At 68.4% G+C, this 20,526-nt stretch overlaps 2 protein-coding genes across 2 annotated transcripts; one reads left to right on the top strand and one right to left on the bottom strand.

Moving 5' to 3' along the window:
* The first annotated feature begins 374 nt into the window (after positions 1-374).
* On the top strand, positions 375-18,020 carry PPFIA3 (PTPRF interacting protein alpha 3). Its single transcript, XM_054808453.1, is given in 31 exon segments — positions 375-512; positions 2,781-3,027; positions 4,318-4,419; positions 4,782-4,946; positions 5,435-5,509; positions 5,748-5,822; positions 6,240-6,440; positions 6,873-7,019; positions 7,256-7,390; positions 7,768-7,851; positions 8,248-8,379; positions 8,666-8,728; positions 8,819-8,898; positions 9,377-9,518; positions 9,917-10,095; positions 10,524-10,752; positions 11,147-11,205; positions 11,207-11,300; positions 11,703-11,835; positions 12,022-12,115; positions 12,568-12,649; positions 13,646-13,846; positions 14,139-14,201; positions 14,288-14,314; positions 15,056-15,231; positions 15,683-15,780; positions 16,029-16,204; positions 16,597-16,665; positions 17,028-17,190; positions 17,558-17,618; positions 17,804-18,020. Coding segments are annotated over 29 exon segments (3,534 nt in total). The 5' UTR covers positions 375-512; positions 2,781-2,796; the 3' UTR covers positions 17,617-17,618; positions 17,804-18,020.
* LOC129198798 (mucin-3A-like) lies at positions 17,771-20,100 on the bottom strand. The gene is made up of 7 exons (XM_054808400.1): positions 19,663-20,100; positions 19,482-19,570; positions 19,275-19,343; positions 19,145-19,199; positions 18,594-18,630; positions 18,297-18,472; positions 17,771-17,827 (listed from the first exon to the last, which is right to left on the bottom strand). Exons 1-7 carry the CDS (start codon positions 20,098-20,100, stop codon positions 17,771-17,773), a joined length of 921 nt encoding a protein of 306 aa, XP_054664375.1.
* Positions 20,101-20,526: the final 426 nt, after the last annotated feature.

Genomic DNA, 20,526 nt, shown 5'->3' with positions numbered 1-20,526 from the left:
GGGTGGTCCATCCCCATGGCGACATGCGGGGGGGGGGGAGGGGGGGGGCGGTCCATCGCCATGGCAACACGCGTGCGCGGCCGCCCCCGCCCCCCCACCCTATGACATCACCCCAACGTCAGCCCCGCCCCCCGCCGCTTCACATTGGCCGCTCGCGCCACCGCTCCCCCTCCTCCTCCCCCCCCCCTCCCACCCTGCGCGAGGGCGGGGCCCGGGCTCCACCGGACCTCAGGGCGCGTTCCTATTGGTCAGCGCCGCCGTCCGTCAGCGCCGCTCTTAAAGGGACCGCGCAGCTTTTGAGGGCCCGGGGGGGGGGGGGTGTTCGGTGCCGGGCGGGGGGGGGGGTGGGGTGGGGGGGGCGGGCGGGCGGCGTCCACGGGGCTCGGGCGGGCCCGGGGCGCGGCGGGGGCCTGAACGGGTGCGGGGGCGGCGGGCAGCGACCCCCCCGGGGTCCCCTCCCCGCCGGGCCGCCTCCCTCAGCCGGAGCTGCCGCAGCGCCGCTCGCAGCCCAGGTAGGAGCCGGTCCTGAGCCCCACCGGACCCCCCCCCATCCCACCCCCCCCATCCCACCCCCCCAGTGCATCCTCCAGTGGATCCCCATTGCGTTCCCACTGCCCCCCACACTGGCACCCCCCAGGCCCCATTGCACCCCCAGTGCATCCTCCAGTGCAATCCCCCGGTGCACCCCGGCACCCCTCCATCCCATCCCCCAGTGCATCTCTTCTGCACCCCATTGCACCCCAGCACCCCCCCAATGAACCCCCCCAGTGCATCCCTCCCATTGCCACCTCCCAGGCCCCACTGCACCCCCCCATTGCACCCCCCCATTGCACCCCCCTACACCCCATCCCATGCCCATTCCACGCCCCCCATTCCGCTCCAGCCCCCCCATTGCACCCCTCCATTGCATCCTCCATCCCATCCCACCCCCATTGCACCCCCAGTCCATCCCTTCTGCGCCCCCATTCTATCCCCATTGCATCACTTATCGCACCCAAGCCCCCCTCCCTGCACCCCTTAGCACCCCCCTGCACCCTTTTTCCCCCCTCATCCCCCCTACTTTTCCCCCCCCATCACCCCTCCTTTGCCTCCCCCTCTCTTGCACCCCCAAACCCCCTCACACCCCTGGCCCTGAGGCCCTGCACCCCCATTGCACCCCCAGGCCCTGTCTCACCCCCCCCCCATTACACCCCCAGCCCCCATCTCACCCTTCCCATTGCACCCCCAGGCCTTTTTGCACCCCCAGACCCTACTGCACCCTCCTGCTTTGCACCCCCCCTCCCGTTGCCCCACTGCACCCCTCATTTCCCCCCCCCCATAGCACCCCCAAGCTGGCTGCCACCCCATTCCCCATCCTGGGACACCCCCCCCCCCCCGCCCCGCATTGCTCCCCACCTCCCTGGGACCATGCTCCTCACTGCACCCCTGATTCCATCCGACCCACTGCACCCCACTGCACCCCCGTGCTCCACTGCACCCCCAGTCTCTTCCTCTGCCATGTGCACTCTGCCACACTGCACCCCACTGCACCCCACTGCATGTGCTGCACCCCACTATGCCCCACTGCACCCCACTGCATGTGCTGTGCCCCGTTGTACCCCACTGTGCCCTGCTTCACCCTGCCACTGCACCCCACTGCACCCCACTGCATGTGCTGCACCCCACTATGCCCCACTGCACCCCACTGCATGTGTCGTGTTCCGCTGTGCCCCCCCCGCCCCCCACTGTGCCCCCCACTGTCCCCCATTGTGGCCCCCCCCCCCCGCACCTCCCTGCTGCCTCCACCCTACATGCACTGCCCCTCCCCCCCCAAACCCCATCACAACCCCAGGGCCCGCACACGCGTGTGCGCCGCACGAGGACCGCATGTTGCACGTGGGTGGCTCCCCCTCCCCTGCTTCTTCCCTGGTGAGGGGACCCGGGTGTCCGGGGACACCCCCCCCCGGGGTTTTGGGGTGACCCCTGTGTTTTGGTGGGGAGGATCCAGGCGTCCTGTGCCCCACGTGCTGATGTGCTGCCCGTCCCAGGGTGCAGGCAGGGTGCAGGCAGGGCGACGTGCAGAGGTCCTGACCCCCTCCCATGTTGCAGACAGGGTGATGCACGAGGTGCTGCCCACGCCACGTTGCAGTCAGGGGTGCAGGCAGGGTGATGTGTGAGGTGAAGCCCATCCCGCGCTGCAGGCAGGGCACAGGCAGGATGACGTGTGAGGTCCTGACCATCTGCCCCCATTGCAGGCAGGGTGCAGGCAGGATGATGCGTGGGATATAGGGCCTGCAGGCAGGGTGATGTGTGAGGTGAAGCCCATCCTGTGCTGCAGGCAGGGCGCAGGCAGGATGAGGTGTGAGGTCCTGACCATCTGCCCCCATTGCAGGCAGGGCGCAGGCAGGATGAGGTATGAGGTGCTGCCCATGCCATGTTGCAGGCAGAGCTGCAGGCAGGGTGATGTGCAAGGTCCTGACCATCTACCCCCCCCCCCCCCTTTGTAGGCAGGGCGCAGGCAGGCTGACCTGTGAGGTGCTGTCCATGCCACCTTGCAGGCAGGATGCTGTGTGAGATGCTGCCCATCCCATGTCACAGGCAGGGCGCAGGCAGGATGACGTGTGGGGTTAGAGGCCCTGCAGGCAGGGTGACGTGCGAGGTGATGCCCACACCACGTTGCAGGCAGGATGGTGTGCGAGGTGCTGGCGTGCTGATGTGTTGCCTGCGCCGTGTTGCGGGCAGAGGCTGTGGACAGGGTGATGTGCGAGGTGCTGACCCCCCCCCCTTTCCCCCCGGTGCAGGCAGGGCGCAGGCAGGATGATGTGCGAGGTGCTGCCCACCATCAGCGAAGATGCCCGCCGGGGCTCGGGCTGCCCCGAGGAGCCGGGGCTGGAGCAGTTGATGGTGCAGATGCTGCGGGAGCGGGAGCGGCTGCTGGAGACGCTGCGGGACACCCAGGAGGGCCTGGCCACGGCCCAGCTGCGCCTGCGGGACCTGGCCCACGAGAAGGACTCGCTGCAGCGGCAGCTCGCCAGTGCCCTGCCGCAGGTGGGCGGGGCCTGGGGCGGGGCCCGAGGGGTGGGGGTGGGGTGGGGGCAGGGGGGGGGAGGGGGAGAGGGGAAGAGTCTGGGGCAGAGCAGGGGGGAGGGGGTGTGGCTTGGGGGTGTGGCTAGTGGAGGGGGTGTGGCTTAGGGGGTGTGGCTAGTGGAGGGGGTGTGGCTTAGGGGGTGTGGCTTAGGGGGTGTGGCTTAGGGGGTGTGGCTTAGGGGGTGTGGCTAGTGGAGGGGGTGTGGCTGAAGGAGGGGGTGTGGCTTGGGGGTGTGGCTTGGGGGTGTGGCTAGTGGAGGGGGTGTGGCTAGTGGAGGGGGTGTGGCTGAAGGAGGGGGTGTGGCTTAGGGGGTGTGGCTAGTGGAGGGGGTGTGGCTTAGGGGGTGTGGCTGAAGGAGGGGTGTGGCTAGTGGAGGGGGTGTGGCTTAGGGGGTGTGGCTTAGGGGGTGTGGCTAGTGGAGGGGGTGTGGCTTAGGGGGTGTGGCTGAAGGAGGGGGTGTGGCTAGTGGAGGGGGTGTGGCTGAAGGAGGGGGTGTGGCTAGTGGAGGGGGTGTGGCTAGTGGAGGGGGTGTGGCTTAGGGGGTGTGGCTTAGGGGGTGTGGCTTAGGGGGTGTGGCTAGTGGAGGGGGTGTGGCTGAAGGAGGGGGTGTGGCTTAGGGGTGTGGCTAGTGGAGGGGTGTGGCTGAAGGAGGGGGTGTGGCTAGTGGAGGGGGTGTGGCTGAAGGAGGGGGTGTGGCTAGTGGAGGGGTGTGGCTAGTGGAGGGGGTGTGGCTGAAGGAGGGGGTGTGGCTAGTGGAGGGGTGTGGCTAGTGGAGGGGGTGTGGCTGAAGGAGGGGGTGTGGCTAGTGGAGGGGTGTGGCTGAAGGAGGGGGTGTGGCTAGTGGAGGGGTGTGGCTAGTGGAGGGGTGTGGCTAGTGGGCAGGGTGTGGGATGGGCAGCGTTAAGGGAGGGGGCGTGGCTTAGTTTGGGGTGATTGATGTGGGCGTGGCCAATAGAGGGCGGGTCTGGTGGAGGGGCGTGGTCAATGGGGTGGGGTCAGTGTGCAGGGCATGGCTATGTGGAGGGGCGTGGCTAACAGAAGGGTGGGGCGAGTGGTGGGATGGGATGGGGTGTGGTTTAGCGTGGGCAGGGCCGGAAGGGTGGGGCATCAGGGGGCAGGGCTTGGTGGTTTGAGTGGGCAGAGTTTGGGGGAGGGCGTGGGGAGGTGGGAGTGCGATTTCTGGGGTCCCCTGGGGTTCCCCGACGTCCCCGTGTCCCCTCACATCTCCCGACGTCCCCCGCTGTCCCCAGGAGTTTGCGGCGCTGACGAAGGAGCTCAACGTCTGCCGGGAGCAGCTGCTGGAGCGGGAGGAGGAGATTGCAGAGCTCAAGGCCGAGCGCAACAACACCCGGGTGAGGCCACCGACACCGCGTCCCCGGGCCCCCATGTCCCTGTGTTCCTGGCCCCGTGACCCCCCCTGTCCCCAGCTGCTCCTGGAGCACCTCAAGTGCCCGGTGTCCCCACGTCCCTGTGTCCCCTTGTGTCCCTGTGTGTCCCCATGTCCCCACATCCCCGTGTCCCCAGCTGCTCCTGGAGCACCTTGAGTGCCTGGTGTCCCCACGTCCCCCCATGTCCCCCCACGTCCCTGTGTCCCCAGCTGCTCCTGGAGCACCTCAAGTGCCCGGTGTCCCCACGTCCCCTTGTGTCCCCTTGTGTCCCTGTGTGTCCCCATGTGTCCCCACGTCCCCATGTCCCCACATCCCCGTGTCCCCAGCTGCTCCTGGAGCACCTCGAGTGCCTGGTGTCCCGCCACGAGCGGTCCCTGCGGATGACGGTGGTCAAGCGCCAGGCTCAGTCCCCCGCTGGTGTCTCCTCGGAGGTCGAGGTCCTCAAAGCCCTCAAGTCCCTCTTTGAGCACCACAAGGCCCTCGATGAGAAGGTGGGTGCTGGGTGGGTGCGGGGGTCGTGGGGGGTCTTGGGGTCATCTTGAGGGGCTCCCAGGGTGGTCTTGGGGGGGTTTGTGGGGTGATGTGGTGGGACCCAGTGGTCCCAGAGGGGGCCTGGTGGTCCCCAAGGGTGTCTCAGTGGTCTCAGGTGGCTTCTGAGATGACATGGTGGGACCTGGAGGTCTCCAGGGGGGTCTCAGGGGTCCCAGGGCAGGGTCTGGGGTGACCCGTGGGACTTGGGGGGTGGGACTGGGGACACCAGCTTTAGGGTGACCCAGGGGTCCTGGTGGGACTCACGGGGGTCTGGGGCCAGTCCAGGGGGGGTCCGGGAGGTCCGAGGGGTGGTTCTGGGGAGCCTGGTGGACCCCCAGGGGGCTCTAGAGCAATTCTAGTGGGTTTGGGGGACCCTGGGGGTGTCCCAGAGGCACCCAAGCGTGCTGGGGGCTGTGGGTCACCCCTTCCCCTGCGTTGTCCCCAGCAGGTTCGGGAGCGGCTGCGGGTGGCTCTGGAGCGGGTGGCTGTCCTCGAGGAGGAGCTGGAGGTCTCCAACCAGGAGGTGGGTGACGCTATGGCGGGGGTGTCCCCGTGGATGGGTGGGGTGTCCCCGTGGATGGGTGGGGTGTCCCCATGGATGGGCAGGGTGTCCCCATGATGGGTGTCCCCGTGGGCGGGTGTCCCTGCGGATGGGCAGGGTGTCCCCATGATGGGTGTCCCCGTGGGCGGGTGTCCCTGCGGATGGGCAGGGTGTCGTCCCCATGGCGGGTGACGGGGGTGACGCCCGCCGCCCGTTGCAGTCCCTGTCCCTGCGGGAGCAGCTCTCCCGGCGACGCTCCGGCCTGGAGGATGCGCCCAGCGATGGGGACACCCCGGTACGAGGGGTCGGAGGTCAGGGGTCAGGGGGTGTCTTCCTGGGAGGGGGGGAGCCCTGGGGTAATGGGTCAGAGGTGATGGGTCAGAGGTCAGTCTCTCTGCATGTCCCCCTTGGGTTAGAGCCACCGGGGTCACGGCTGGGGGGTCAGGGATTGGGGCTGGGTTAATGGTGGGGGGTCAGGGGTCAAGGTCAGGGGTCAGGTTAACAACAGAGGGTCAGAGGTCAGGGGTCAGAGGTCGCAGTAGCACCTGAGACCTGGAGTGATATCACATCTGGTGGGGGGGGGGGGGTGTGGGTTAGGGTCCCGATCAAGGGTCAGGGGTCAGAGGTCAGAGGTCGCGCTCACCTACAACGCCTACCGGGGTGGGGGTGGGTGGTCAGCGTGGGGTCAGAGGTCAGAGGTCACATCCCCCAGGGCACCCCTGAGGGCCGGCGTCGCGAGGCGGAGCTGGAGGCGTCGCTGTGCTGTCAGCGCGCCGCGGCCGCGCAGCAGCGGGAGCGAGTGGCCGCCCTGTGCCGGCAGCTGGGGCGGCTGCAGGAGGAGGCGGCCGGGGCCCAGCGGGAGCTCGCCCGGGCCCAGGAGAGCGGGGCCAAGCTCCAGAGGGACCTCAAGGAGGTGGGAGCACCCCAAAATGGGGAGGGGGGGAGCACCCAACAGAGGGGAAGGGGCACCCAATGGAGGGGAGGGCACCCCAAACTGGGGGGGGGGGGGGCGCCCAATGGAGGGAGGGGGCACCCAGTGGGGGGGGGGGGCAGCCAACTCGGGGGGGGGAACCCCAAAGTGAGAGGGGGAGGCACCCAACTGGCAATGGGGGGACACCCAGTGGGGGAATGAGCCCCGAACTGGGAGCACCTGTGATCTGGGGAACACCCCAAAATGGGGACAGGCACCCCCAGACTGGGGGGGGGGGGGGGCAGCCCCAACCCAGACCCTGTCCCCGTCCTCACGCAGTCCTTGTGCGCTCCTGTCCCCTCCCCATCCTGATCCCATCCCCATCCCACCCCATCCCGTCCTCATCCCGCGGGTCCCCTGGGACGCTGGGGACAGGCGCTGGCGCAGCGGGAGGACATGGAGGAACGCATCACCACCCTGGAGAAACGCTACCTGAGCGCCCAGCGCGAGGCCACCTCCCTGCACGATGCCAACGACCGCCTGGAGAACGAGCTGGCCAGCAAGGACTCGCTCTACCGCCAGGTGGGGGGATGTCCCCAGGACCCCTCCCCAGGGCCACCACCCCGGGACCCCCATGACCCACAGTGATGTCCACGTCCTAAAGAGCTCTATGGGGTTATGTCCCCACAGTGATGGGTTTGATGGGACAGCGCTCCATCACTGAAGAGCTCCGGTGGATGACATCCCCCACCCCATGGCCATGTCCCCCACCCCATGGCCATGTCCCCCTCCTCACGGCCACGTCCCTGTCCCCACAGAGCGAGGAGAAGGGCCGACAGCTTCAGGAATGGTTGGAGGACGCCAAGGCCAAGCTCCAGCAGACCCTGCAGAAAGCTGAGACCCTGCCTGAGATCGAGGCCCAGTTGGCTCAGAGAGTGGCGGCTCTCACCAAGGTGGGTGGGTGGTCCTGGGGGGCGGGGGGGAGGCTGGATGGTTCTGGGAGGGTCTTGAGGTGGTCTTTGGGGGGTCTGAGGGTTCTGGAGGGGGGTCCTGATGGGTTCTGAAGGGGTTTTGGGGGATTCTGGGGGGGTCCTGGAGGGTTCTGAGGGGGTCTTGAGGTGGTCTTGGGGCATCCTGAAGGGTTCTGGGTGGGACCTGGGGGGTTCAGGGGGGGTCTGGGGGGGCTCTTGAGTGGTCCTGGGAGGTATAGAGGAGGTATCCATCCCCATATCCCCATGTCCCACTGTGTCCCCCCATGTCCCCCTGTGTCCCCATCCACCCGCGTGCCCCCCTGTGCCCCCCCCCCCCCCCCCCCCCCCGATGTCCCCAGGCTGAGGAGCGCCACGGGAACTTTGAGGAACGCCTACGACAGCTTGAGGCTCAACTGCAGGAGAAGAACCAGGAGCTGCAGCGGGTGAGAGATGGGGACTCCCATCTGGGGGACCCCCGGGGGGTCCCCTGGGAACTGGGGGTGCCCTTGGGATTTGCGGATGCCTGCAGACTGAAGATCCCCGGGGGCTGGGGGACGGGGGCTGCTAGAGGGGGGGTCTTGGAGTCCCTGGGGGGTTTTGGGTGCAGGGGGGGTCATTGAGGTGTGTGTGGGGAAGGTCTTGGAGTTTTGGGGTCCCGGGGGTCTTGGAGGGTTTGGGAGGGTCATTGGGCTGATGTGGGGGATGTTTTAGGGTGCAGCTCATGAGGGGTGAAAGAGGGTTGTGGTCCTTGGGAGGGGGGGCTGCGGGGAAGATGCTGGTGTCGGGGGGGTGTCAGCAGGGCTCCCCTTGATGCTGGGGACACCCCCCCCCCCCCAAAGGCTCGTCAGCGGGAGAAGATGAACGATGAGCACAACAAGCGGCTGTCGGAGACAGTCGACCGGCTGCTCTGCGAGTCCAACGAGCGGCTCCAGCTCCACCTCAAGGAGAGGATGGGGGCTCTGGAGGAGAAGGTGGGGGGATCTGGGGGGGCCCTAGGGGGGTCTGGGTGGTCCTGGGGATGAGGTGGAGGGTCTTGGGGGGGGGGTCCTGGGTGGTTCTGGGGGACCCTGGGGGGTCTGGAGGGATCTGGGGAGCGAGGATGGGGGCTGGAGGAGAAGGTGGGGACTACTGGGGGTGTTGGGGGGGTGTGTCTGGAGAGATGGGATGGGGAGTCTGGGGGTTGGGGGGGAGGGATCTGGGGGAGTCCCTGGATTGTTCTGGGGTTCCCCCATTCCCTGACACCCCCCCCCCCCCCAGAACTCGCTGAGTGAAGAAATTGCCAACATGAAGAAGCTGCAGGACGAGCTGCTGCTCAACAAGGTCTGGGGGGGCCCTGGGCGGTGGGTGTGAGGGGGGACCAGGGATGTCCCCAGCACTGACACTCCCCCCCCCCCAAAATACCCCCCCCAGGAGCAGCTCCTGGCGGAGATGGAGCGGATGCAGCTGGAGCTCGACCAGCTCCGGGGGCGTCCCGTCTCCTCCTACTCCAGGTACCCCCCCCCCCCCCGTCAAGGACCCCCCCGGGACCCCCTCCCCCCCTGCCCTGGCTCCCCCCCTCCCCGCTCCCAAGCCCCATGGGACCCCCCCCCCTCCTACCGCCTTGGGGGCTCCTTTAACTGCCCCCCCCCCCCGCCCCCCTCGCTGCTTTGGGGACTTCCACTGCCCCAGGCCCCCCCCCAGAAGCCCCCCTATTACCTCAGGACACCCCCCTAGCACCCCCCATTACCCAAATCCCCCTCCAGCACCCCCACACTCGCCCAGAGACCCCCCCCCCAGGGTCCCCCCAATTACCCCAGGACCCCCAAACTCCTCCCCATAACCCAAGGACCCCCCTCCTTACCTGAGGATCCCCCCCACCACCACCCCAGCACCTCTCGAATCCCCCCCCCCCCCCAGCCCCCCCAATCTCTCTCTGGGGGGCCGGGGGGGGACATGCCCCCCCCATCTTGTGCCCCCCCGGCCCCCCAGGTCCCTGCCGGGCAGTGCCCTGGAGCTGAGGTACCCCCAAACTCCTGTTGGGGGGCCTCCTCTGGACCCCTATGCCCCCGGTGCCCCCCCCCGCAGGACCCGTAAGGGGCGCTGGGCTCCCCCCAAGGAGGACGCTGCCAAGGTGGGGGGAGCTGGGGGGCTGAGGGGGGATTTTGGGGGGCTGGGGAGGGTTTTTGAGGGGCTGGGGGGGGAATTTGGGGGGGCTGAGGAGAATTTTGGGGGACTGGGGGGATTTTGGGGGGTTGAGGGGGGATTTTTGGGGACTGGGGAGGGATTTTGGGGGGCTGGGGGGGGATTTTGAGGGGTGGGAGGGGCTCGGGGAGGACTTTAGGGGATCTTGGGGGGGCTGGGGGAGGTGGAGGCCCCCAGAGGGGACTTTGGGGGACCCTGGGGGGCTGCAGGAGTGTGTGTGTGTGTGTGTGTGTGTGTGTGTGTGTGTGTGTGTCCCTGCTGGGGCGGTGCTCTGACCCCAGCCCCCCCCCTTCCCCCCCCCCCCCCCGGCCCCATTCCCGCCCCCAGGGCCCGGAGTGGGAGCGTGTTGGGGTGCCACTGGAGGGGCCCCCCGAGGGTTCGGACGAGGAGGAGCGGGAGGGCACGGGGGGCTGCGGGGAGCTGCTCTCCCCCAGCGGACAGACGGACGTGCAGACGCTGGCCTTCATGCTGCAGGAACAGCTCGAGGCCATCAACAAGGAGATCAAGTCAGTCCCTGCACCCCCAAACCTCAGGGTCACCCCAAAACCCTGAGATCTGCCCCCCTGGGACCCCCAAACCCCAGGACACCCCATAATCCAGAGATTCCCCCCCCCCCCCCCCCGAGGCAATGGGGGGGCTGGGGAGGTCAGGTTGGGGGGCCGGGGGTCAGATGGGGGGCTCTGGGGGAAATGGGGGGGCTGGGGGGCTCTGGGGGGGCTGGGGGAGCAGCTGGGGGGCTCTGGGGGGATGAGGGGTCAAGTGGGGGGCACTGGGGGGCTGGGGGGGCAATAGGGGTCTCTGTAGGATATTTAGGGGGGCAGTGTGGGTTTGGGGGGGGGCTATGGGAGTTGGGGTCCAGACAAGGGGGTACCATGGGTCAGGGGGTGACACCCCCCCCCTTTTTTTTTTTTACACCATCCCCCCCCCCCCCCAGGCTGATCCAGGAGGAGAAGGAGTGCACGGAGCTGCGGGCAGAGGAGCTGGAGAGCCGGGTTGGGGGGGCGGGGGGGGGGCTGGAGGGGGCCCCCCTGGGGCGCTACCGGGGGGGGGGCGCCTCCCTGCCCCCCTCCCTCACCAGTTCCACCTTGGCCAGCCCCTCCCCCCCCAGCAGCGGCCGCTCCACCCCCCGCTTGGCCCCCCCCAGCCCCGCCCGCGAGGTGAGTGTGTCGTCCCCCCCCCCCCCCAAATCCCTGGGGATCCCCCAGAATTGACACACCCCCCCCACCCCAAAATGGCTGTGTGTGTGTGTGCGGTAAGGTGACCTCCAACTAGCCAGGGTCTGCCCCCGCCCCCCCCCCCCCAATCTGGGGGGTTTCCAGAGTAGCCCCCCTCAAAAAGTCAGAGACCCCCAAAATGCCTGGGGAACCCCAAAATGGAGAGGGGATGCACCCCCAATAGTCGAGGACACCCCCCCCCCCAAATGATCTGGAGGTTTCCAAGGTCCCGTCAAAATGGCCAGCCCCCCCCCCAAATTTTGGGGTCTGCCATGGTCCCCCCAAATTACAGGGTCCCCCCAAATTATCCAGCCTCACTTCTTTGCACCCCCTCTCCCCCCAGAACCACGTCCCCAAGGAGGAGCCCCGGGGGGCGGAGGAGAAGGGGCCAGGTCCTGGGGACCCCCCCGGCCCCCCCCCGAGCACCCCGACTGGAAAGGGGGGGTCCCCCCTTGGCGCTGCCGGCGGCTGGGCTGGAAGAGGGGCGTGACCCACGAGTGGGGTGAGTTGGGGGGCTCTGGGGTTTGGGGGGGAGGGGTGTCCTTGGAGGGGTCCTTAGGGTCATATTGGGGTGGGGTCTCCGGGGTCATACTGGGGTGCTGGGGGGGGTCCCTGGGATCATAGTGGGGTGCTGGGGGGTCTCTGGGTGTCCCTCAGGCCATATTGGGGTGCTGAGGTTGTCCTGGGGGATCTCTGGGGTCATTTTGGGGTGCTGGGGGTCCCTGAGGGGGGGTGGAACTTGCAGCCTATGGTGCTACCACAAGATCTTGGGGTGCACTTTGGTGGGTGCTGGGGGGTGTGGCTGGTAGTTTGGGTCCTGGTGGATGGGTGGGGGTGTCCCTAAGGGGTGCAGCCCATGGGTGCCCCCCCCCCCTACCCCCCCCAGGCTGGTCCCCGAGGGTCCCGGTGCCCCCCCCGACCCCCTCCACAAGGCCCCCAAGAAGAAGAGCATCAAGTCCTCCATCGGGCGCCTCTTTGGCAAGAAGGAGAAGGGGCGCCTGGGCCCCCCCTCGCGGGACACCCCCTCCCTTGGTGAGCCCCTCACCCCCACCCCGGGATCCCCAAAAGGGACCCGGGTGTCTGGGTGTCTCCCCCCACAAAGGTACCCAGGCCTCCAGGCACCCTGAGCCCCCAAAAGGGACCCAGACATCTGGGTGTCCCCCCTCCCCCTTGCCTCCGCATCTTGGGGAGGGGGTTCATGGGTGCCCCCCTCCACAGCCGGGACCCCCTCGGAGGAGCTGGGACCCCCCGATGCCCTGGGGCTGGCCAAGCTCTCAGGGGCGGTGGAGAAGGACCGCAGGAGCAAGAAAAAGTGAGGGGGGGGGGGTGTCCCCCCCTTAAATTTGGGGGGGTCTGGGGGGGCTTTTGGGGGGGATCTGGGGGGCTTTTGGGGGGCTTAGGGGGAGGTTGAGGGGGTATGGAGGGCTTTTTAGGGGGGCTGGGGGGGCTCTGAGGGAGTTTGGGGTGGCTTTTGGGGGTCTGGGGTGCTTATAGGGGACCTGGGAGGGATTTTGGGGGGGTCTGGGGGGCTTTGGGGGGGCTTTAGGGGCCTGGGACCTTTTTGGGGGGGGTCTGGGGGTGTTTATGAGGGGTCGGGGGGGGCTTTTGGGGAGGCTGGGGGAATCGGGGGGGGTTGAGGGGTTCAGGGGGCTTTGGGGGTGTTGGGGGGGTGCTGGTGGGGAGACGTTGGGGGTCGGGAGGAGTTTGGGGTTTGGGGGGGTGTCTGGGGGTGCCCACTGTGGGGGGGGGTCTGTGCCCCCCCAGGCACGAGCTGCTGGAGGAGGCATGTCGGCAGGGGCTGCCCTTCGCCGCCTGGGATGGACCCACCGTGGTCTCGTGGCTGGAGGTGAGGGGGCACGGGGTTTGGGTGCCCCCACCCATGGGGGGGGGGTCCTGGGGGGGGGACACACGGGGTTTGGGTGCCCCCACCCATGGGGGGGGGTGCTGGGGTTCCTGGGGCTGGGTGCCCCCACCCATGGGGGGGTCCTGGGGGGGGGGACACACGGGGTTTGGGTGCCCCCACCCATGGGGGGGGGGGTGCTGGGGTTCCTGGGGCTGGGTGCCCCCACTCATGGGGGGGTCCTGGGGGGGGGACACACGGGGTTTGGGTGCCCCCACCCATGGGGGGGTCCTGGGGGGGACACACACGGGGTTTGGGTGCCCCCACCCATGGGGGGGGGTGCTGGGGTTCCTGGGGCTGGGTGCCCCCACCCATGGGGGGGTCCTGGGGGGGGGACACACGGGGTTTGGGTGCCTCCACCCATGGGGGGGGGGGTGCTGGGGTTCCTGGGGCTGGGTGCCCCCACCCATGGGGGGGTCCTGGGGGGGGGACACACGGGGTTTGGGTGCCCCCACCCATGGGGGGGTCCTGGGGGGGACACACACGGGGTTTGGGTGCCCCCACCCATGGGGGGGGGGTGCTGGGGTTCCTGGGGCTGGGTGCCCCCACCCATGGGGGGGTCCTGGGGGGGGGGACACACGGGGTTTGGGTGCCCCCACCCATGGGGGGGGGGTGCTGGGGTTCCTGGGGCTGGGTGCCCCCACCCATGGGGGGGTCCTGGGGGGGACACACATGGGGTTTGGGTGCCCCCACCCATGGGGGGGTCCTGGGGGGGGGACACACGGGGTTTGGGTGCCCCCACCCATGGGGGGGGGTGCTGGGGTTCCTGGGGCTGGGTGCCCCCACCCATGGGGGGGTCCTGGGGGGGGGACACACGGGGTTTGGGTGCCTCCACCCATGGGGGGGGGGGTGCTGGGGTTCCTGGGGCTGGGTGCCCCCACCCATGGGGGGGTCCTGGGGGGGGGATGCTGTGGCGGGCACCCATGGGTGCGTGTCCCCTAGCTGTGGGTGGGGATGCCGGCCTGGTACGTGGCGGCGTGCCGCGCCAACGTGAAGAGCGGCGCCATCATGGCGAACCTGTCGGACCCGGAGATCCAGCGGGAGATCGGGATCAGCAACCCCCTGCACCGCCTCAAGCTGCGCCTCGCCATCCAGGAGATGGTTTCGCTCACCAGCCCCTCCGCCCCCGCCACCTCCCGCACGGTCAGCTGCCTTGCACCATGGCGTTGCACTGGGGGGTCACGCCAGGGGGTTTGGCACGAGGGGTTTTGCACCAGGGGGTTTGGCACCAGGGGTTTTTGCACCAGGGGATTTGCATCAGGGGGGGGGGTCGCGCGAGGGGATTCACTCGAGGGGTTTTTGCACCAGGGGTCTTGCGTGAGGGCTTTTGCACAGGCACCTCGCACAGCCTCACGTGGCCTTGCACAACTGCCTTGCACGGATGCTGCCCCCCCCACCCCCATGACGTGTCTTCCCCTCCCCCCCCCCCCCCCAGTCCACGGGCAACGTCTGGATGACGCACGAGGAGATGGAGTCGCTGACTGCTACCACCAAGCCGGTGAGTGTGAGCCCTCGTGCAATGCACGAGTGTCGGGAGGGTGTTGGGGGGGATGGACCCCCCCTGATGCCTTCCCCCCCTCCCAGGAGACGAAGGAGATCAGCTGGGAGCAGGTAGGGGCAGCGGCTTGCACGAGGGGGTGGGGCTTGCACAAGGACAAGGGCTTTGCAGAAGAAGAGGGTCTTGCATGAGGATGGGGCTGCAGGCGATGGGCCTCGCACGAGGACGGGGCCTTGCACGAGGATGGGGGCTTTATAGGAGCCCAGGGCTTTGCACGAGGGATTGTGCAGGAGGATGGGTCTTTGCATTGGGACTTTGAACAGAAAGGGCCGGGCACCACCCTAGACCGTTGCACAAGGGCACTGTCCTGCATGAGGGCCCACCCCCATGAACCTGGAGCCTTGCACGAGAGGCTTGGCACCACTCCAGAGCCTTGCACGAGGGCAGGGCCTTGCACAAGGGGTCCCACCTTGAATCAAGAGCCTCGCATGAAGGACTTCACAGGCAGACAGAGCTCTCGCACGAACATCAGCCCCTTGCACGAGGGGCCTTGCATGATCCCAGAGCCTTGCACGAGGGCAGGCCCTTGCATGACGAGTCCTCGCACGACCCCAGCCCCTTGCACGAGGGACCTTGTGTGAGGGCAGGGCCATGCACGAGGCCCCCCCCCCCCCGAGTCTCACATGAGGGTGGCCTCTTGCACGAGGGTCCTGGCAGGGTTAAGGGGGGTGGGGGGGGGTTCACAGGGAGGTCCTGGCAGGGCGAAGGGGGGTTCACAGGGAGGTCCTGGCAGGGCGAAGGTGTCCAGGGGGTGCCCCAGGGGAGCAGCGGTGCCAGGCGGTGGCTGTCCCCAGATCCTGGCCTACGGGGACATGAACCACGAGTGGGTGGGGAACGAGTGGCTGCCCAGCCTGGGGCTGCCCCAGTACCGCAGCTACTTCATGGAGTCACTGGTGGACGCCCGGATGCTCGACCACCTCAGCAAGAAGGAGCTGAGGGGGCAGCTCAAGATGGTCGACTCCTTCCATCGGTCTGTGGGGGGGGGTCCCCAACACTCTGGGGGGGTCCCCAACCCCCCACCCCCCCCCCCCCCCAGTTTGGGGATGGGGGCAGCCCTGGGGATGGGGGAGGTGGGAGGCGTCCCTGGGAATGGGGGTGGCGGTCCCATGGGGTGCGGGGGCACTCGGGATGGGGGGGGGGGGGGTGTCCCATGGGGTGGGGTTCCCTGGGAGTGGGGGGGTTCCCTGGGAATGGGAGGGCACTAGGGATGGGGGGGGGGGGGTCTCATGGGGTGGGGGTCCCTGGGAAGAGGGGGTCACTAGGGATTGGGGGGGATATCCATGGGAATGGGGGTTTCCAGGGAATCAGGGACTCTTGGCATGACCCCCCCAGAACCTGAGGGTCACCCTGGGACCCTCGGGGTGACCTCAGCCCCCCAGGGTGACCCCAGGACCCCCCCGGGTGACCCCCCCCTCCCCCAGGGTGAGTCTCCATTACGGCATCATGTGCCTGAAACGCCTCAACTACGACCGAAAGGAGCTGGAGCGGCGGCGGGAGGAGAGCCAGGCCCAGAGCACCGGTATGGGGGGGTCCTGGGGGGTCTGGGGGGTTCCTGGGTGGGTCCGGGGGGGTCCTGGGGTCGCACCGTGGGTTGACACGGGAGTGCTTATGGAGGTCCTGTGGGGTGCTGTAGGGTGCCGCAGATTGTTTGGGGGTACCTTGGGAGTCCCGTGGGGTGTCCGTGGAGTGCTGTGGGGTCTCTGTGGGGTGTCGTGGGGTGCCGTGGGGCGTCCATGGGGTGCCGTGGGGCAGTGACGTGTCCCCCAGACGTGGTGGTGTGGTCGAACGAGCGGGTGACGGCGTGGGTGCAGAGCGTGGGGCTGAAGGAGTTCGCCCGCAACCTGGGGGAGAGCGGGGTGCACGGGGCGCTGCTGGCCCTGGACGACACCTTCGACTGGGCAGACCTGGCCCTGCTGCTCCAGATCCCCACCCAGAACACCCAGGTGGGGGGCACTGGGGGCAGTGGGGGGGACTGGGGGGACAGGAGGCACTGGGGGCACTGGGGGGTATGGCGGGGCACAGGGTATTGGGGAGACTGGGAGGATGGGGGGGCACAGGGGGGATGGGGGGGCACAGGTAGCATTGGGGGGCACTGGGGGGATGGGAGAGACGGGGGGCACTGGGGGGGACTGGGGGTATGGGGGGGACAGGGGGCACTGGGGGCACTGGGGGGACAGGGGGGCACTGGGAAGGGACTGGGAGGGGACTGAGGGGGAATGTGAGGGATATGGGGGGGACTGGGGAGGGGGAGACTGGAGGGGACTGGGGGAGGCTGGGAGCAACTGGGGGAGCTGGACAGCCATGTCCCCCCGTGTCCCCCCGTGTCCCCCCCCAGGCCCGGCAGCTGCTGGAGAAGGAGTTCAGCACCCTCATCAGCGTGGGCACCGACCGGCGCCTCGACGAGGTGGGGCCCAGGGACCCCCTCATGGGATCTCCCCCGTGGGACCCCCTCATCCAGGGCACCCTGGAGATCCCCCCCGTGGGACCCCCCCCCCCCCCCCTCCCCGGGGTCTGTAGTGCTCAGGGTGGGGGTCAGGCAGTGACACCCCACCCATGGGTGTCCCCCCAGGGACCCTCCCCCCCCCCCAATCCCCCCATCCACCCCAACCCTCTTCCATACCGATCTCAGGGGTCAGGGTGCCCCCCACCCATGGGTGCTCCCCCTGCCCCAGGCCCACCTCAATCCCCCTTCCCCATCTCAGGGGTCAGTGGGGGGGGGGTGCGTCAGGGTGCCCCCCCACCCATGGGTGCCCCCACCCCCCCCAGGATGGCTCCAAGGCCTTCACCCGCTCCCCGTCCTGGCGTAAACTCTTCCGGGAGAAGGAACTGCGGGGGGGGGGGCCTGACGCCGCCGAGATGCTGCCCCCCAACTTTCGGGGGGGGCCCCTGGGGACCCCAGCCCTGCCGCTGCGCAAGATCCAGCCCGAGGGTGAGGGGGGGGGTGGAAATGGGGGGTCGGGGGTGTCACATGGGGGGCTGGGGAGGCAGAGGGCTGGGGGGGCATGGGGGGGTGGGGTGACATTGAGGAGGTGGGGGGGTCCCTAGGGAGGGGCTGGGTGACATGGAGGGGACATGGGGGGGGGGGGGAGGTCTCGGGGGTGGGGTGGGGGACATTGGGGGGGTCGGGGTGCGGGTGGGGGTGACATGGGGGGGTGGGAGGGTCTGGGGTGGCATGGGGGGGGGATGGGGGGCCTGGGGGGGGACGCAGGGTGATATTGGGGGGCTGGGGGGTGTGTGTGACATGGAGGGGGTCTTTGGGGGGGGAGGTGCTGACCCTGTGCCCCCCCCTCCCCCAGGTAATTCGCTGCCCCCCCAAAGGGGGGATGGGGTGTCTGTGCGGACCTACTCCTGCTAGCGGTGAGGGGGGGCGGGGGGCTGAGAAATGGGGGTGGGGCTGGGAAAATGGGAGGGGCTGGGGGGGGCAATAAGGACTTGGGGGAGGGGGGCTTGGAAATGAGGGGGAGCTCCAAGGTGGGGGTGGGGTCCTTATTTTGGGGATCACCTCCCCTTCAGCTTTCACACACGCCCCCTCCCCTTTCCAGGTGCCCTGAAGTGATGGATGAAGCCTGGGGGACACACCCCCCCCCCCCCAAAAAATCGCACTCCTCCCCCCCCCCGCCCCCCCAAATCTTCCCCCTCCCCGTGTGCGTGTGCGGGGGGGGAGGTGTGTGGTATTTTGGGGGGGGGAATGTACCCCCCCCATTGCCGAGCCCTGGGTGGCTCTGACTCTGCTGCTAAAAAGGGGAGGGGGGGGGGTGTTGGGGGGGGTGTTGGGGGGGCTCTCCTCCCCCCATGCCTTACCTCCCCCCGCAGCGACCCCCCCCTCCTTTTTAATTCCCTTATCGCGGGGGGGGGGAGGGGAGCGGGGGGGGGGGGGCGTTTTGCATGGAAAAAAAAATTAAAAAATAAGGAAAAAACCCCCACCCCTGAGAATGTGGAGTTTGTGCCCCCCCCCTCCCAAAAGCCCCCCCCCCCCCCGCGGGCCCCCCCAACCCTCCAGGTGACCCCAGAGCCCCTCCAAACCCCTCCCCCCACATCCCACCACCAGTATTTCAGGCCTTTTATTTCCAGCCCCCCCCCCCCCCCCAAATTGGGGAGAGGGGATATCAGCTGGGGGGTGTGTGTATCAGCAAAATGTGTGTGTGGGGGGGCCCCTAGGCCCCCCCAAATCCACTCAAGCCTCCGGTGCCTCAAAGAAGCTTGCAAGCGACCTGAGTGGGGGGAAGGTTATATTGGGGGGGGGGGGTGTCACCCCCCCAAAAATATTAGGAGAGGGTTAGGGTGATGGGGGGGTTGTTGGGGGACCCTCCCCAGGTTTGGGGGGGCACTTACTGGAGTAAAGCCCCCGAAAGCTCATCCACGAGGCTCCCTGGAATGAAATGGGGGGGGGGGGGTTTGGGGGGTCTGGGGAAGTCGTGGACCCCCCCCCACCATGGGGCTGGAAGGGTGTTGGGGGGGGAGGTCGGGGGGGGCTACAGAGATTTAGGGGGTCTGAGGGATCTGGGGGGGGTTCGGGGGGGGTGTTGGGGGGGATTTCTGGAGGAGCTAGGGGGTGTTGGGGGGGGTGGGGAGCGCCATGGGGGGCTCTGGGGGGGTCTCAAGGGGATTTGGGGGCGCTGTAGGGTATTGGGGGGGCTCAAGGGGGGGGGCTCTGGGAGGGTCCTCAAGGGGATTTGGGGGGGGTCTCAGGTGATCTGGGGGGGGCTGCAGGTGTCGGGGGGGGCTCAGGGGGGGCTATAGGGGGCTATGGGGAGGTCTCAGGGGATTTGGGGGGGCTGTTGGGTATCGGGGGGGGGGTCAGGGGGGTCCGGGGGGGTCTCGGGGGATTTGGAGGGGCTGTGGGGTACTGGGGGGGGCCATAGGGGGTCCAGGGGGGGTCTCACCGGGCTGGCAGGCGGTGTCACACAGGAGGGGACACAGGTAGCAGAACTGGCAGCCCTGGGGGGGGAGGAAGCAGAGGTCACAGGGGTCATAGAGATTGGGGGGGGGTCCCAGGGGTCCCGGGGGGGTTACCTGGCAGTGGGGACAGTGGTCACCAGTGTCACCCTCGGCACAGGGACAGCGGGTGCAGAGCTGGCAGTGCTGGAAATGGGGGGGGTCAGATGGGGGGATGGAGACACGACAGGGGGGGTGTCGGGCATGTCTCCAAGGGGGTACAGGGGGGGTCCGGGGGGTCCCCAAAGGGTGTCCCTGTCCCCCTGCCCCCGTCCCACCGGGTACCTTGCAGAAGGTGCAGTAACGGCAGATGGAGCCAGGCTGGTATTGCCCTTCAGCCTCATCCTCCTCTTCCTCCTCTTCCTCCTCGCTCCCTGCAACCGGGGGTGGGGGTGGGGTGGGGGTCACCCCGGATGTTTGGGTTCCCCCAAGCCAGAATGCCCCCCCCCCCCCCCGACCCACCCACCTTCATCCTCCTCAGAGGTGTCCCCGTCACCATCCTCCTCCTCCTCCTCTGAGCTTGGGGGGTCCCCATGGTCATGGGGGTCGTCACCATGGTGATGTCCTTCATAACCATGGTGATAGTGGGGGTCCTCATTGCTATGGCGATAGGGGTACAGGGCTTGGCCTTCATCATTGTCATGGGGATGATGGTTGCTGGGGTCTTCCTCATCGCCATGGTGATGGCTGGGGGGGTCATGGTGATGACGATGGTGATGGGGGTCCTCGTTGCCATGGTGACTCTCATGGTGGTGATGGTGGTGGTGGTGGTATTCCTCATCGCCATGGCGATCATCAAGGTGATGATGGTGATGGGGGTCCTCGTTGCCATGGCGATGATGTTGCTGGGGTTCCTCATTACCATGGCACTCGTCATGCTGGTGATGGGGGTCCCCGTCGCCATGGCGAAGACTGTGGGGGTTCCCCCCCTCGTCATAGTGATGACGATGATGGTGATGGGCTTCCTTGTCACCATGGTGACCATCATAGTGATGACGATGATGGTGATGGGGTTCCCCATTGCCATGGTGATATCTGTGGGAGTCCTCCCCATCAACATAGAGATCCTGGGGTTCCTCTCCCTGGTTACCACGGTGATGGGGATGCTCCTCATTGCCATGGTGACCCCCGGGGGCCCCCCCTTCTCCCCCGGGGGTGCCCTGGACCAGCAACAACCCCAGGAGCAGCCCCAGGAACCAGGATCCGGCCATGGTGGTGGCGGCTTCTCTGAGTGACAGCCCCAGCTGCCCCCCTCCCCCCCCCCCCGGGCCCCCCCCTTCCCCCTATAAATAGATCCATTGGGGGGGGGGTGGGGTTGGGCAGCCCCAAA

The sequence above is a fragment of the Grus americana genome, chromosome 36, assembly GCF_028858705.1.
Source record: "Grus americana isolate bGruAme1 chromosome 36, bGruAme1.mat, whole genome shotgun sequence".
NCBI classification, from domain to species: Eukaryota; Metazoa; Chordata; class Aves; order Gruiformes; family Gruidae; genus Grus; species Grus americana.
This window is presented reverse-complemented; position numbering and strand designations above follow the sequence as displayed.

Coding starts and splice junctions, on each gene's coding strand:
- LOC129198798 (XM_054808400.1), bottom strand. CDS start 20,100: ATGGCGACGGGGACCCCCATCACCAGCATGACGAGTGCCATGGTAATG. Junction 18,631..19,144: donor TGACACCGCCTGCCAGCCCG/GTGAGACCCCCC, acceptor ATTTCATTCCAG/GGAGCCTCGTGGATGAGCTT. Junction 17,828..18,296: donor TGAAATACTGGTGGTGGGAT/GTGGGGGGAGGG, acceptor TGTGTCCCCCAG/GCTTCATCCATCACTTCAGG.